General features: G+C 39.8%; 1 protein-coding gene across 22 annotated transcripts in view; it reads right to left on the minus strand.

The window, feature by feature from the left end:
* Positions 1-672: 672 nt before the first annotated feature.
* itpr1b (inositol 1,4,5-trisphosphate receptor, type 1b) overlaps positions 673-15301 on the minus strand; it is a 160182-nt gene continuing 145553 nt past the window's right edge. For all 22 annotated transcript variants that reach the window (XM_072666263.1, XM_072666257.1, XM_072666262.1 and 19 more), the window contains 2 exons: positions 8787-8948; positions 673-2421 (listed from right to left, as the gene is read on the minus strand). In XM_072666263.1, the coding sequence (XP_072522364.1) occupies positions 2335-2421; positions 8787-8948 (249 nt within the window). In that variant the 3' untranslated portion in view covers positions 673-2334. The remainder of the gene's footprint in view (positions 2422-8786; positions 8949-15301) is intronic.

Genomic DNA, 15301 nt, shown 5'->3' on the forward strand with positions numbered 1-15301 from the left:
AGTTTAATATCAATATTGCTGCTCACACCAATCAGCCATAACATTAGTGGTTACCTTCATCTAGAGGACTTCATCTGCCAAGGGGGGAATATATTAGGTAGTGACCCAGTGAACAGTCAGTTCTTGATGGGTGATGATGTGTTGAAAGCAAGAAAAATGGTCAAGCATAAGAATCTGAGACACTCTCACTAGAACCAAACTGTGACGACTAAACAACCTGGTCAGAACATCTCCAAAACATTAAGCAGGTCTTGTGGAGCACAAATGATCAGATCTGTGGTTGCAGCCCTACAAGAGGGACCTATACTCAGTATTAGGCACTAAGTAGTGGTATTGATTTTTGGCTGATCAGTGTAAGCATCAGTATTGATATCTGTGTGTGTGTGCGCATATATATATATATATATATATATACACATACACACACACACACATACACAGATATTGACATATTGAACAATTGTAATATGTATGGTTTGTAAACGTAAAATGTAAGGGTTTTGATTTTAGCAGGTTTATTATTTATTTCCTCTGGTATCATACCTACTTTTTATATGGTATGCAGGTGTAGAAAAGAAGACTGAAAAAAATCCCTCAAATAGCAACACGAAAACATAGCACACATCTATATCAATGATTATTAAAAAGAACAAAAAAAAGGAGTAGTTCAAGGTGAATTACAGATTTTATTAAATATTGCTAAATTAATTTACAATCTCAACAGATCAGATATTCTTTAAAGCAGAATTAAGTACATTAAGTACAAGTACAGTAACACTGCTATTTATTTCTATGATGCCTCTATGAAAATGTATATCTCTATACAAAAGCAAGGACTTGGCAGACATATATACATCTTTTAGACAAGAGAGACAGAGAGAGAGATTGCGCGAGAGAGACAAGAGACAGAGAGAGAGAGAGAGATCGAGAGAGAGAGAGACAGAGAGAGATTTGAGTCGACCTGGGTTTAGTTTCCGTTAAGCGGCAGCGAACAGCAGTCGCAGTGATGTGGCAGTGCGAGTATCGTTCTGAACACTCACTCTCTCCTGTGGAGATATTACACGCTGAAGCTTCTGCGAGACGCCTGGCTTGAGTTAATATGGAGAAACTAACGAGGGAGGCCTTTTTTTATGCGCAAACGGATGACCAGAAAGATATCGGAGTCATACCGTTTAAATGCTCTATGTAGTAACGTCCATTAGAATTAAGACATAGAATCAAAGCTTATCAGTCTAATTAGTTTTAATGCTAATCTTATACTCTTACCACCCCGTAACACGTATGCTACAGCCTAAAGCTGTAGATTCTTTAGCAACAGACAAAACAAACAAACAAACAAAAAAAAAAAGGCAAAATAAATAATAAAACAAAGTGCAAAGAACATAACGGTTCATTAAAGAGAAAAGAAAATCATAAAACTAAGGTTGTGCCATCAGATATAACCCTCCTTTAAACTTCAAAATTTTTATAAATTATTATTTTTCAAATAAATAAAATAAATTAGATAAGAAAAGAAAAGGCCCGTATATATGCAACTCCATGGCTATTAGAATTCTTACTTACTGACTCTATGGACCCGATATGCTATGCTTCTACAGTGCTCTAATAAATCATGAAGGATCATGAAGCTACAGAGGGAAAGGAGGAGGACAAATAAACAGAAAGAGTGAAACACGGGGGAGATGATCATCACCCCATTAAGACACATTGTACAGCTGAATGAGGTTGCATATTAAAGTATTAATATTGCACAAAATACAAAAATAAGACATAAAATACTGCTCGCTATACTGGTTTGGAAAATACAAAAAAGATGCTTTTGCAGCACGTTTCCAAGCAGCATCTTACTAGTTGTATCGTCCAGTATAGCCCCTCTGTTCGAGCCCCCCTCCTACCGAAGGCAAAATGATCCAAATTCACTGCCGCTTCCACATGTAGAAAACATTTGGCACCCGACTGGACCGAGGAAGAGGGGGACAAAAGGAGTGTTTGGAATTCCCCCCAGTGCCCTAAACTTCCTTTTTCTATTTATTAATTTATTTATATATTTTTTTGGCAGGTGACCGGTTTCTTTACTGGTACTGGCACACACTCAGCCACCTCACACACACACACGTTCGCATATCCATTCAGAGGTTATTATAAGGGGAGTCTGTGAGTAAAGGTGAGAGCTCTGCAGGTCTGGTCCGTGAGCAGGTGTGCAGTGCAGTTCGAAGCCAGTGGCGAAGCTCACTCACACACACACACACACACACACACACACACACACACACACACACACACACACACACACACACACACACACACACACACACACACACACACACAACACACTCAGGCAGGTTGCTGGGGATTCACATTCATGTGCTGGGGATGTCCCAGGAGCCCGATCCTCTGCTTCTGTTTACGCTGCTCCGTCATCTGTTAGGACACACACACACACACACACACACACACACACACACACACACACACACACACACACACAAATGTTAGTTCTGTTCCTTCTCTGTCTCACTTTCCCCTGTACACACCAGACATTTCCTGCGATGATAAATCTGCTATATCCATACTTGTTGCCTTGGTACAAATTCAACAACAATACACATAGTAAACACACACACTGGACAGTGAGCTTCTTTTGCAACGTCCAGGGAGCAGCGAGGGTTGCCCATGGGCCCAACAGCGATAAAACCGGGTATCAAACCCTCCACCCTGTCGTCAATAGCTCTACCTACTGAGCTAAGGTTCTTAAAAAGTGTTTTAAAAGAGTTTATCCTGCTTTCGTTGAAGTAACAGTAGAGTAGTCTTTACTGTCCAGGGAAGAAGGATTTCTACTAGACTTTGAAACACTGCTGTAAGAATCTGATAGCATTTAGACATTTAGAGCATTAGTGAGGTCGGGATGTTTGAAAATTACCATTCCACCTCATTCCCAACTCTCCAAATCATTCCAAAAGTACTGGATCACTGGATCATTCCAGAGAACACAGTTCTACTGCTCCACAGCTTAATGCTAGTCCATGCCTAGCATTAGGCATGGTGCCAATAGGTTCATGTCTATCTGCTGCATTAGTATAGCTTTCAGTAATAATTCTCTCCACAGGGACTAGTCAAGCTGTATGTGTACATTTGCACATCTGTGTCAACAACGGATGCAACTTGCCAAGTAGCCGACTGCATTCATAAGAAGGGGTGTCCACAAACTTGTCCCATATGCATTACATATATCCTCCCTGTCGGTCTTCCTTTCTACCATTTAAAATGTTTTTAATACATAAAACATTTAAAACAATGTGAATCTGGCAGTTGTTCTTTACAATGTGTTTAAATTTTAAGATGAATGGACCAATAGAAATGCTCAGCATAAAATCACCAAATTTACATCAAATTTCATTGAAAGTTTAGAAGAAGATTTGTCTTTCTCTTGTGAAGTTGCTATTTTAGAGACACAAGTTTTTTATGTGGCAGCGCTGAAGTATCTATATGTAAGAGGCTCAATAGAAATACCAGCCATATATGTAAGTCATATGTAATAAACTCGGTAATACATATGTAATATATGCTTTTTGGGTTTCATAAAAAGGTTCATTTTGCTGCTCTTGGAGGTTGGTTTTATTCTTCTCAGGACACTGCTGTACTGAAAACGTACAAAAGCATACACATGCACACACAAAGCCAGACAGACAGACAGACACATACACACTCTTTCTTCCAGTGAAATTCAGCCTTGCTTCTAAAATCCCCTAACCTGACTCAACAACAGTTGCAGAAATATGCCAAAAGCTAGCACAACCACAGCGTGCACAAATTAAAGGAAGTAGGCTCTCTCATGTCACCAAATAAAGCCTGTCTCATTACCAACCTGAATTAAAAACATGCACTACTGGATATATAGAACTTCATCAGCTTTTCTAGATTCTGGTGGAACATGGTCCAAAAACAGTCTCAGCAATTCTGCATAATTTATTAAATGTAGCTCATGGCTCTGCATCATTACCACAGCCTATACAGCTGCAACTCTTTACCCCATGTATTTCAGCCTCAGTAAGCTACTGCAAAAACTGGAAACTGAAGCGTTTAGCCACCAGTGCTATGCCACCTGCAAACACCAAGACACATGTATGTTTTGATTTGAGTGAGGTATGCTGTGGGAATTTTTTGAAAATTCAAAGCCACAATATTGGATCTGAAAACAGCAAAGGGACAGCCCAGTCAACCCTGGCATGGAAAATGGTGCCCTCCTAAAATAACACTCAAATGCAGGCTCTGAGTGGCATAAGCAACACTCATTTTTCAGACAGAGGTGTTTTTTGTGTACGGTCTCGCTTATTTCCTTTATTAACTGTTTACGACAAGAGAGGTGTTTTGATCACTGCTATCGTAAAAAGGTATAAATAGAAGCAGATTTTCTGTGTTGTCCAATCAGATCTAAGGTACAACAGACCTTCAGATTGAGCCGTGGAGCAATGAAGCTGTGTTCTCTGGAATGATGGAAAACCATTCAGTACTTTTGGGATGAGTTGGGGTGGTGACCATCCAATTTCCTAACCTCACTAACACTTTTGTTGCAGAATGCAATCAAATCCTTACAGCAATGCTCAAAGGAAGCCTTCTTGTTTGGACAGTAGAGACAAATACTCCAGCAAAAGCAGGATAAACATTTTCAACATAGCGGATTGTCAATTACGACACTACTGTTGCTTAGCAACAGAGAGAAATACAGCCCAAAGCAGCCTTCAAAAATACAGCAGTGTAAAGCCCCGAGAAACAAAAGCCCAGGGTGAATCATGTAAGACATTGTAAGAGCTCCTGGGTGTCACAACCTTCTAAGCATTGGCATCAACGGGAGAGTGCCAGTTCAATCCCCAGGGATGCCACAGTCATCCATGGTTGGGTGTCCCCTCTCTTCCCCATCACTTTACAGAATGTGTTTAGCTGTCCAACAACGTGTTGTTAGCAGCTGTTTGAAAAGATGCAATTGGTTGGTTTTATGTGACTCAGAGGAAGCTCATGCTAGCTTCACCCTCCCAGCTCTGGTAGCATCGTGCAATAGGGGAAATCCTAGGTAGTGGAAATGACTGAACTGGAGAAAGTATTAGGAGGTGAGTGAAGTGAACCCATCCTAGGAAATGAATTAAAAGACTATCCCTACTTTATTGGAGAAACACTCCTAATTGTATACAAATGGTGTGTATACATATATGCTTGATACACTATTTATATTTAGTATCTCTGTAGAGAAGTATTGCCAAAAGAATAGGACTCTCTGGAAAAGATAAACATGAATCTTCTGGCACCATGTCTAATGCCAGTTGTGGGCTTGTAGAGGTACAATGCCCCCCAGCACTGAGCTGTGGAGCAGTGGAACAGTGTTGGAATGAGGGTTATCCAATACTTTTGGGATGAGCTGGGGTGATAATCATTTAACATCCTGACCTCACTAACGGTCTAATGTTGCTAAAGGCAATGAAATCCTCAGACCAATGCTCCAAAATCTAGCGGAAAGCTTTCTTCACTGGACAGTTGAGACGGTTAACCCAACAACAGAAGGATGACCTCTTCTATAATACCCTTGATTTCCAAAGAAACAATACATGAGCAGGTGTCCCCCAGCTTTATATGCACAATGAATATGACTTTTGCATATTTAGTGTCTCAGCAAGGTGTTGGGCACCATAAACGACCCGAACAGCCTCAATCTACAAGTCTCTGGAACATCATTATCAGGCTGTTTATGGTTAAATGCAGGTCATTAGTGGAGACATCTATTAAAACACAGTCTGCTGGCTACACGGTCTACAAAGTCCATATGAATAGTCGGGATCCTATAGTTGTAGTTTATTGTGAGTGCCTTAAATCAGGTGTAATTGGTGCGGTATAAGAATTCAGACCTCGCTGGGTGTTTTGTTAAAGATCTCAGGAAATGTCCTGGAATTTTCAAGTTTCAGGCAATCCAGTAGGATGTATTTGATCATTAGTGAAGTCTACAGTGATGTCTCGATGCTTCTCTCCCTCAGTGTTTAGATGATTGTGGTAGAGAGTGCTGTCCCACACTGGTCTAAAACATCCCTTGGGTGTTCAACTGGGTTGAGATGTGGTGACTATGTAGGCCGTATTAGTTTTTCCCCAACAAGTCTCTATAGACCAGTGCCTGTGTTTTTTTTAACACCACTGAACTCTCAGATGCTCTTTGTTTGTCTCTAGTTTGTCTGTAACAAGGGTTTTATGCATTGCGACCTCTATAATGACACCATAATACCCCTCTCTGTAGTTGTGGATGAAACATTCTGGATGACAGAGAAAGCACGTCCTGCGCTGACATTCTCAGTCACCTGAGAAACAGTTGCTCTTCTGTTTTTCCTTATAGACTGCACTAATGTGCGAACATCATGCTCACTGCATGCTTTTGACCCCAATTCTTAACTGCAGTTACTGATGTCTTTCCTACAAATTTACAAGCAGACTTTAATCAGTGTTCCTATTAAACACTGGCCTGTTGAGCAGTCTGTGAAACTGAAGCTCCTGCCCAGAGCCCAGAGAACTGAGATGGGCTGAGTTCCTCAGCTTCTTAATACATGTTAAGGATGTTTAGTAACGTGCAGTACATATTTACACACACACACACACACACACACACTTGGGTACTTTGACAAGGGCCAGATTGTGATGGCTAGATGACTGGGTCAGAGCATCTGCAAAACATTACGCAGGTCTTGTGGGGGTTTTCTGGTTTGCAGTAGTCAGTACTAACCAAAAGTGGCCCAAGAAAGGACAGGGTGACAGGGTCATGGACGCCTAAGGGTCACTGAAGTTATCCATGGAGGTCCACCTAACAACTCGCACACTGAGGGCCTCCCAACAGCATAAAAGTGGTGCTCCATGGGCCATTGATTTCAGAAGGTCTGTGGACTGTGGACCAGTTAACCTCTTCTGTCAACGAATACCATTCATGCCATGAAATCTTGCGACTGTAAATATATATATAAATAACACACATCTAAACCAGCCCTTTGAATCCTCGAATTCCACTCTTAATGAGGGTTGATCAAGGTTGTGGCTGAAGCTTGACAGGTGCTCAAATGTTCTAGAAAATATTACTAGGGACTGTGGTGGCGTTGTATTTGTGTAAAAGTGAAAGGCTGTGTTACTTCACCTTCTTTCAGGAACCCAAACGGTCATTTCCGCGTCTGGGACCGAGTCAAAAGAAGTTCTAGTTCCTCCTAGACACTTCTCATTTACAAGTCTCCTGATTACCAGATATACTCACGCAGACGATTGTTTTTGAACAAGAAACTTTTAACATTTCCTATACATTTCAGATGAATAAAAACCATCTCATCACCCATTCACCTGTAGTTTTCACTGAGATTCAATCATCTCTGCCTGCGATGCTATTTATGCGTGGAAACAAACTGAGCTGGTTCGGAGAATTTTGTCTGGACTACAATAAGAGCTGATTCAGAATGAAACAACACTTGGCCTCGTGACGCAGGTGAAAGATCATCTTAGTACCACATGGGGTGGCTGTGCTGATCACAGATATGATCACAGACAAATAAAAGAGAAAAAGAGAGAAATGACTCACTGCCCTTTGCTCTAATTAGGCTTCTTCAGAAAACTGATTAACCTTCAAAACTATTTGAAAAACTATGCATACTGTGCGTTCCATACACACTTTGACCATACATACTGTGTGTTCTAAATATGCTGGCTTTATATGTGCAGTGAGTATGACTTGTAGTCTAGTTTCGGCTTGAAAGGAAACTCTGAAGCTTCAGAGCCTGGGTTTATAGTTAACGATCAAATTTACAGCTGATCAGGGTGCACATTTACAAAAGGTTGTCAGAGCAGGATCATTGACCTATCATCAAATTACTGAATTTACTGTAAATTCAGAGATAATAACTAAGTTATTGAGTGGGGTTGTAGAATATGGGCCAGGTCTTTGTATTTGTTCAAGGCTTATTTCATTTAGTGCTGGAAAAAAGGACTGGTCATGGGGTTGATAAAGGTTGTGGCTGGAGCTTGACACGTGCTTACACCTTAAAAACACAGCATTTTCTAACAAACGTCAAGGTGTTTGGGGCAGCAAGCTCATTAAGCATGCTGAAAAAACTATAGCTCACCCCTTTCACTATGGACATCACCTCTTCTAAGCACTTCCCTTTGGTAGAAGAGCCAGCATAACTAGAGGTAGAGCTATCTAGAGGTATGGGCCTTATCAACTGGAGTGGGCCCATCACAGTTTAAATGGAAGTTTCAAACTCTCCTTACTGTGGCCCAGAACTTTAGAAATCCCATCACTGTGGAGCAGAACTTTATAACACCCCTTACTTTTGACTCAAACTTTAGAACCCCCCTTTACTATGGACCAGAATTGTATAAATGCTCTTATTGTGGACCAAAACAAATCCCCTTACTGTAGCCAAGAACTCAGTAACATGAGTGTGGTTGCTTTTAGATTAGACTCTCGGTAACATATTAACAACCTATCAGTTCCATTACAGCTACTTTACTGATATGTTTACACCTAAAAAGGACCACTCAAAAGTGTTACCCTGAATCCCATAAATGCACCTTTGCACAACTGTACAGATTCACATACTACTATATTCCCTCAGTTAATGTCTTATTCTATTGAAAATCAGGCTGTGTTCTTGTCTGTTGCCTGTTGAGTGTTTGATATGTTGTATGTGAACTCACCAAGACAAATCGTCTGTGTGTGACCTACTTGATGTAATAAAGTGATTCTGATTCAGGTCAGCTTCTGAACTGCCCCTCACCTGCTCCTTCAGTTCGGTCAGCTGGCTGGACAGATTGGACACCAGTTTCATGGTAGACTCCAGCTTCTCCTGCAAATTCCTGATCTCATTTTGCTCGCCCTCCGCATCGCTGCTCACCAGAGACATCGCTCGCATCCGCGGAAACCAGTCAAGGTTGTGCTCCTGTTGAAGCAAGCAGAATGTCTATAAACTCCTCTTTCCATTTCAAACACTGGATGCAGTCATGTGACTGGATTACCCCTACCTTAGGTAATACATTTACATTCACATAATAGCTTAAGTAAGCTCTCTGAATCAAGCAAAGACATTTAAATACGTTACAATATATATATTTATATATAGTATATATATATATTATATATATGTTTTATATTTAATAACTTCCATCTGTGTCTCTCTGACTTGATTAGCCTTGCTCTTGTGGGCACACAGCATATCTGAGCAAAAATGGCCTCATGAATAATGTTCCAATAGCCAATATGACTGATGTATCTGACCATATTTTTTTTAGACCACATAGAGTTTATGTCACATTTTTTTCCAAGTTAGAGAAGCCTGGAAAGCAAAGTTAGCTTATCTGTTTATCTCTCTGCAGGTCAGTTTGTTTGATTGTTTATAAATTCTTCTGTCCATCAGTCCCTGACTGTAGATTCAGTAGCAATTTGATTCTTACCCATGGACACAGTGAGGTCTATGACTCCACCTGCATTTGCAGAAGAGCCCTGATTGGCAATGTTATGTAGTTATGCACGCTAGTGTGTTTAGTCATGTAATTCAGTGTAAACACTATAGGCTGTCAATTGAGTTAATTAGAATATTAAGACCATGTCCAGACAGTTCTCAGATAGGTGTGAACATCATAATTTTAGCGGTGTTTCACCTTCTGACTTCTTTACATTGCGATGATGAATGGACCAATAGAAATGTTCCAAAATGACTGGGATTAAAATCTTCTTACATTGATTTCCATCGAACGTTAAAAAGTTTTTTTCCATCTCCTGTAAAGTTGTCGTTTTGGAAATACAAAGTTTATGTAAGACAGTGATGATACGTTTGTTAGACCTGCAGTCTTTGATTATTATCCAACCACATATATATGAGTGTATATGTAGTTTATATTGGATACCATAAGAACACATTCAATACTATGATTTCTATTGTTGGCAACAGCAACCAATCAGCTTTGATTCAGTCAAGCTGTATTTATCATCTAGACACTTTCATCTTTATTTAGCTACAACTAGCCAACTCTTCTGGCCATTTTCACAAACAGCTTTCTTTGAACTGAAATTAAAACCAGCGCATGGCTATTACTTTTAATCACTCATTTTTTATGCTAATCAAGTTTTCTGTGTCTTCTTGTCTTGCAAGTGTGTCCCTTCTGACATCAGGCAAATTCTCTAATGTAATTATAGCACGGGAAATGACCCATCAAGAGTCACATGAGTCTTTGGAAAGTGTCCCTTAAACACAGTTTGCAGTGTGTTCTTCACCTCCTTCCTGAGGGGGAAATAAATGCTCCATTCCTACTCACAAAGGAATTTCACAGATTACCCTTCCTAATTTCATCAACCTAGACATCCAGGAAAACTCTTTGTTGTAGTCGCCACTTCATATCCAGCTGAAATCAAGCCCTCGAGGACCTTCGGGTCATAATGTGACCGAGAAGTAGTTCTTCCTTGGGAATTCACCGTCTCCTAGGGCAGGGGCCAAAACACCAAACAATGCGGCTCATTTATGGACTTGTGCACGGTTTGGCAAGCGCACTTCCTGTTGATCTCTTAACTGCGTTCTGGCTCTCCACAGAGTGACTGAATGACTCTCTCTTTTCTAACAGTGACCTTACTGCGGCCGAGTAGTGGAGTAGAAAAAAAAAAAGTCATCCGCATTCAAGATTGTTATCGCTGTAACGCAATTAAAGCATTCTTTAGAGAACTTGACGAGGCTCCAACTCACTCAACTTACAGGACTTAAAGGATCTAATTACATTAGTTGGTGCCAGATATGACAGGACACCTTCAGAGGCCTTGTGGAGTTCATGCCTCGAACGGTCAGATCTGTTGTGGTGGCACAAGGTGGACTGCATGGTTGTGTTCAATTCCATCACCAGCTCACCTGATTTTTCATCAGTAAGCACTGATTTACCAAACCAGATGTTGGATGATGCCTATAAATGATGCTAGACTCCTATGAGGAGACGTTGATGGAGTATGATGGAGAAGTTTTAATGAACACAGTAAAACAGTAATACTAGAATAAATACTGAGTAAATAAACAATAACTGCCCAGAATTTTTGAATTCACAGGTGCCAAAAACATTTGTACAGTACTGTCCATAAAAAATAGGTGCCACCACCAAGTTTCCTCTTTTTCAGCCATTCCAACCATCATATTGTGACATTGTGTGTCATGTATCAAGTATTGTGATATTCTACACACTGCCCAGAACCAAATGCATTGTCATGATTAGGAACCATGAATTGAACAGCATCTTGTAAAGATTTGAACGAGCAAGTTATGTGTAAACACAAACCACTGCAACAGTTGTGCAATTATACATATTCTACAGCTAGAGGTTAAGTGATTATCAGCAATACTAAAGGGAAATGGTATAGATACATTTGCTCAATGACACCTGATTTTATGTGGCGTCTACTACTAGTTACCAACACTGCATTCACTTCTCTGTCTGTTCTTCCACTTTTGTCTTATGGTTTAGAGTATCTGTCCCTTTCCTGGTTAAGAGGTAATGCATGAGTCTGGGTATGTCTGTACTGGCGTGACAGGCGGGAGGCAGGGAGTTCATACAACGCTAAGGTGAATGGTTTTAGAAAAAGCCGGTCAGTAGATTGGATTACTCTGGTTAATCCTGTATGTAATGAGTAACAGAACTAAAAGCACTATTTGAGTGTATTTGTCTTCCTATACAATAATTCAGCACAGTTCTGTTAAAGAGATATCCCACTGTGTAGGTTACAGAGAAAGAGAGAGAGAGTTCCTAATATGGACTCATGGTAGAGCTGTCCAACTCCACTCTTGAAGTCCAGCACAGACTGACAGTTTTACTCTCCTGCTTCCAAACGTTCCTGATTCAACTCCTTACTTAATTATCAGGCTTAGTAGAGTGGATTTCCCTGGGCTTGAGATAGAGAGAGAGAGAGAGAGAGAGAGAGAGAGAGAAAAAGAGAAACAGTGAGAGTCTGAGACCAACCCAGTAAAATTGTGTGAATGAGTGAGTAAGAGATTCACATGTGCGAAGTCCCATAAAATGTCACTGCATGTCACTGCATTCCACCACACACACAAATGCACATGTTTACACAAACATACACACACAGACTTGTAATAATTAGGTTACACTCTACCCATTACATTAATTAGATGACTTCAATTCATTCTAAAATAAACCTTGATGACAAACTCAGTCTCCTACATAGTGACCCCTCCCACACCACTGCAATCAGGAAAATCCCCACTGTCCAGACCAGTGGTGCAGTTGAGTCTGATGTAGTGGGTGTACTCTGACGAGCTGACTACACTAACCAAATCTAGCCAAGCTAACACACAGCAAACACATACTAGCTATACTAGAGTATACAGTGGCTTTCCATGTTGAATACTTTTTTTTTAAATTCACTTTTTATTTATGTACACTATTTATTTAGGTACAACATGATGGTTATGTATAATGTTTCAAGTTGTAATAATCAGTAGGACAATAAGAATGAAGGAACAGAACCTATATATAAAAATAAAAACGCTACAGACACTAGAAGGGTAAGGATTTTTCACACCTCTTTTCAAACTGCCACTGATGCGGCATTGCCAGGCAGCCAACATGCTTGGAGAAAAGTCCCCAGCTCCACCACACCAGCTAACAGATACCATTGCTTCAAGAGTGAAGTGGGGAGAGAGCGCCAACTACTCACTAGAAGAGAGCACGAACAATTGTGCTCTCTCAGACTCCAGCTGCATATGGTATTGGCATAGCTCGGGATTCGAACTCGCGACCCCTGGGCCACAGAATAAATATATATATATTTTTAAATCATACATTATTTTTTCATTCTGGACCATTTTCCACTTCCAACAGATAGATTCAACTTAAGTTAAAAATTGAATCTTTTTAAGCAAGTATGCGCAACACAACTCCACAAATGTTTGTCTAGCTGGTATGGTGTGTTGACTACACCTCTGATCAAGGTTGATACACAACCCTGACACCTACAACACACATCACACACAAGATCGCTTTCATGATCGTCAAACCCAAACAGTGTGATTGAAGCATGAAGGTGCATCTGTGAAATGTAGAGAAGTCCCCTTCTGTCAACACGCACTCACACGCACACACACACACACACACACAGGGAAATCACGCAGCCAGTGATGCACAGTCGCTTACACTAATTCTGAGAATAGAAGAGGAGTGTGTGCGCATGTGTCTGTGTGTTTGTGTTCACTTCCTGTGTGCACACACACATACACACACAAACTCACGCAGTAGTTTGTGTTTATTGCAACCCACTGATGTGTCTGGCTTTGCCCAGCTGTCAGCTAGCCTAGTCATCTCAACCACAGCCTCCCACATCGCCAGCCTTATCGCCTCTGCACCACCACACCTACAAACAAGCCATCACTCCTCACCCAGTTATTCATTTATTCATTCATTCATTCATCCATCCATTCATTCATTCCATTCCACTCTCTTCAAAGATCAACAGCCAATCAGGTATATTTAGAGATCATACATCTGGATATGACTGCTAACTTCAAAACCATTTGATTATTGAGGATACAGGTTCTGCTGCTTCCTCCATAGTCGGCATCTAAAGCAATAGGCAGCAGTGTTTTATATGTTGTGTATACACTGTGTGAGGTATACATATTATAATCTATTTTGTAATGGAGCTATAATACAGAATAATGTAAAATGACTAATGCAGTACATGTATATTATATTATATAATTAAAAAAAAGGCTTTAGATATTGATAATATTAAGCTTCACTAACTAATATCTATTTCACATTCAAGTGGTTTCCCTACTGATGCAGAGAGAACGTTCAAATGATTTACATTGTAAATAAGTATTTTTATTAGTAAACTACTACACACAGCAGGCAGCATTTCAATTTAGTTTGAAAGCAGCTGGATAGCATAGTGGATAACATAGAAAGAACCTGTCACCGCTTCAAGTCAGGAATGCCACTGGCAAACCAATTTAGCTACATTCACGTTGCAGCTAAAAGTGGTTAAAATTAGATAATTTTTAATTAGATACATACCCAATACCCTGAGATTTTACCTATGACTGAACAGCTAGAATGGATTTCTTGCGATGCCCTATGGTACTGTTCCATTTTGCACTTTTGCGCAGTTGTCTAAACGTTGCACAACTTTCATATATTTCTGTCACTTACTGTAAACAATAGCAGATTTTATTTCACAGCTTTCACAGTGGATTTTGTTCTTTGGTATAGACATTTATAGTATCTACGCATAAGTACCCAAGTTTAAAAACTGGTCAACAGTCTGTGTTCACGGCTATTCTGGTTATTATGTTGCATTATTGGTTATTAAGTCATTCTGGATAATGGCATCTGCTATAAATCTAAATGTGTCAAAGGAAACTGATGTCCACCCTAACGTAAGGACATTTAGGTCATACTACTTACAGCAGGGTTTCAGTTTTGTCACAGGGAAATAAGCTTTCTGTGGTGATATAGACTTGTGATGATACACAGCTGTGTTGTAATTGCTCTAAAACAGGACTTTTTTACTGTGGTCATTTGTAAATGTTCTAAATGTAAATAGAGTAAAATTCCCCAGTTCCTGCAGTATGCAGCTTACTCGGCCTGCAAACCTCATTGAGGCGTAAAACTCATCAGAGTGCGATCATCGTTTTTTTGCAATTTGTTACAGATGGTCATGATTTTTTCCACTGATAGAGATAGAGACACTTCATCTCTCATCATTTATCTACAGCTGAATTTCACTAGTACTTTAAAATAAATGAGGTTCTGAATTATTTACCCCATATATATTTTATAAGTAAGGCCAGTCACTGCCTCTTATTTCTGTTCCATAATGTGGCTCCATTATGGCATGCAGTACTTGGACCCCAATGATCGCCACTCATAATTTGAAGACAGTCACTAAACAGTCTATAGAAATCTGTATGTTCTACATCAATTTCTGATTAGATCTAAATCTTGCTAAAAATTGGTCTTGGTTGTGAAGTGATCATTTGCGCAAATTAAGTTTCTCTTTCTTATTCACTGTTAAAAGTCATGAGAAAAAATAATTTAGAAAGTAAGAAAACAAAATAAACTTCAATGATCACAAAATGTGCCTTTTGATTCATGTTATCCGAGTTCTGATTAGACCAAAAAATAAAAACAATACATTTATGGATTAAACAAAGTGAATAAAGCGACGTGAGGTGAATAACACTGATGATTTGATTCCTGTGACACCTGTCAAGAAGTGGGATCTACATATTAGTCAGGTCTC

Source organism: Salminus brasiliensis, chromosome 21, assembly GCF_030463535.1.
Source record: "Salminus brasiliensis chromosome 21, fSalBra1.hap2, whole genome shotgun sequence".
Classification (NCBI taxonomy): domain Eukaryota; kingdom Metazoa; phylum Chordata; class Actinopteri; order Characiformes; family Bryconidae; genus Salminus; species Salminus brasiliensis.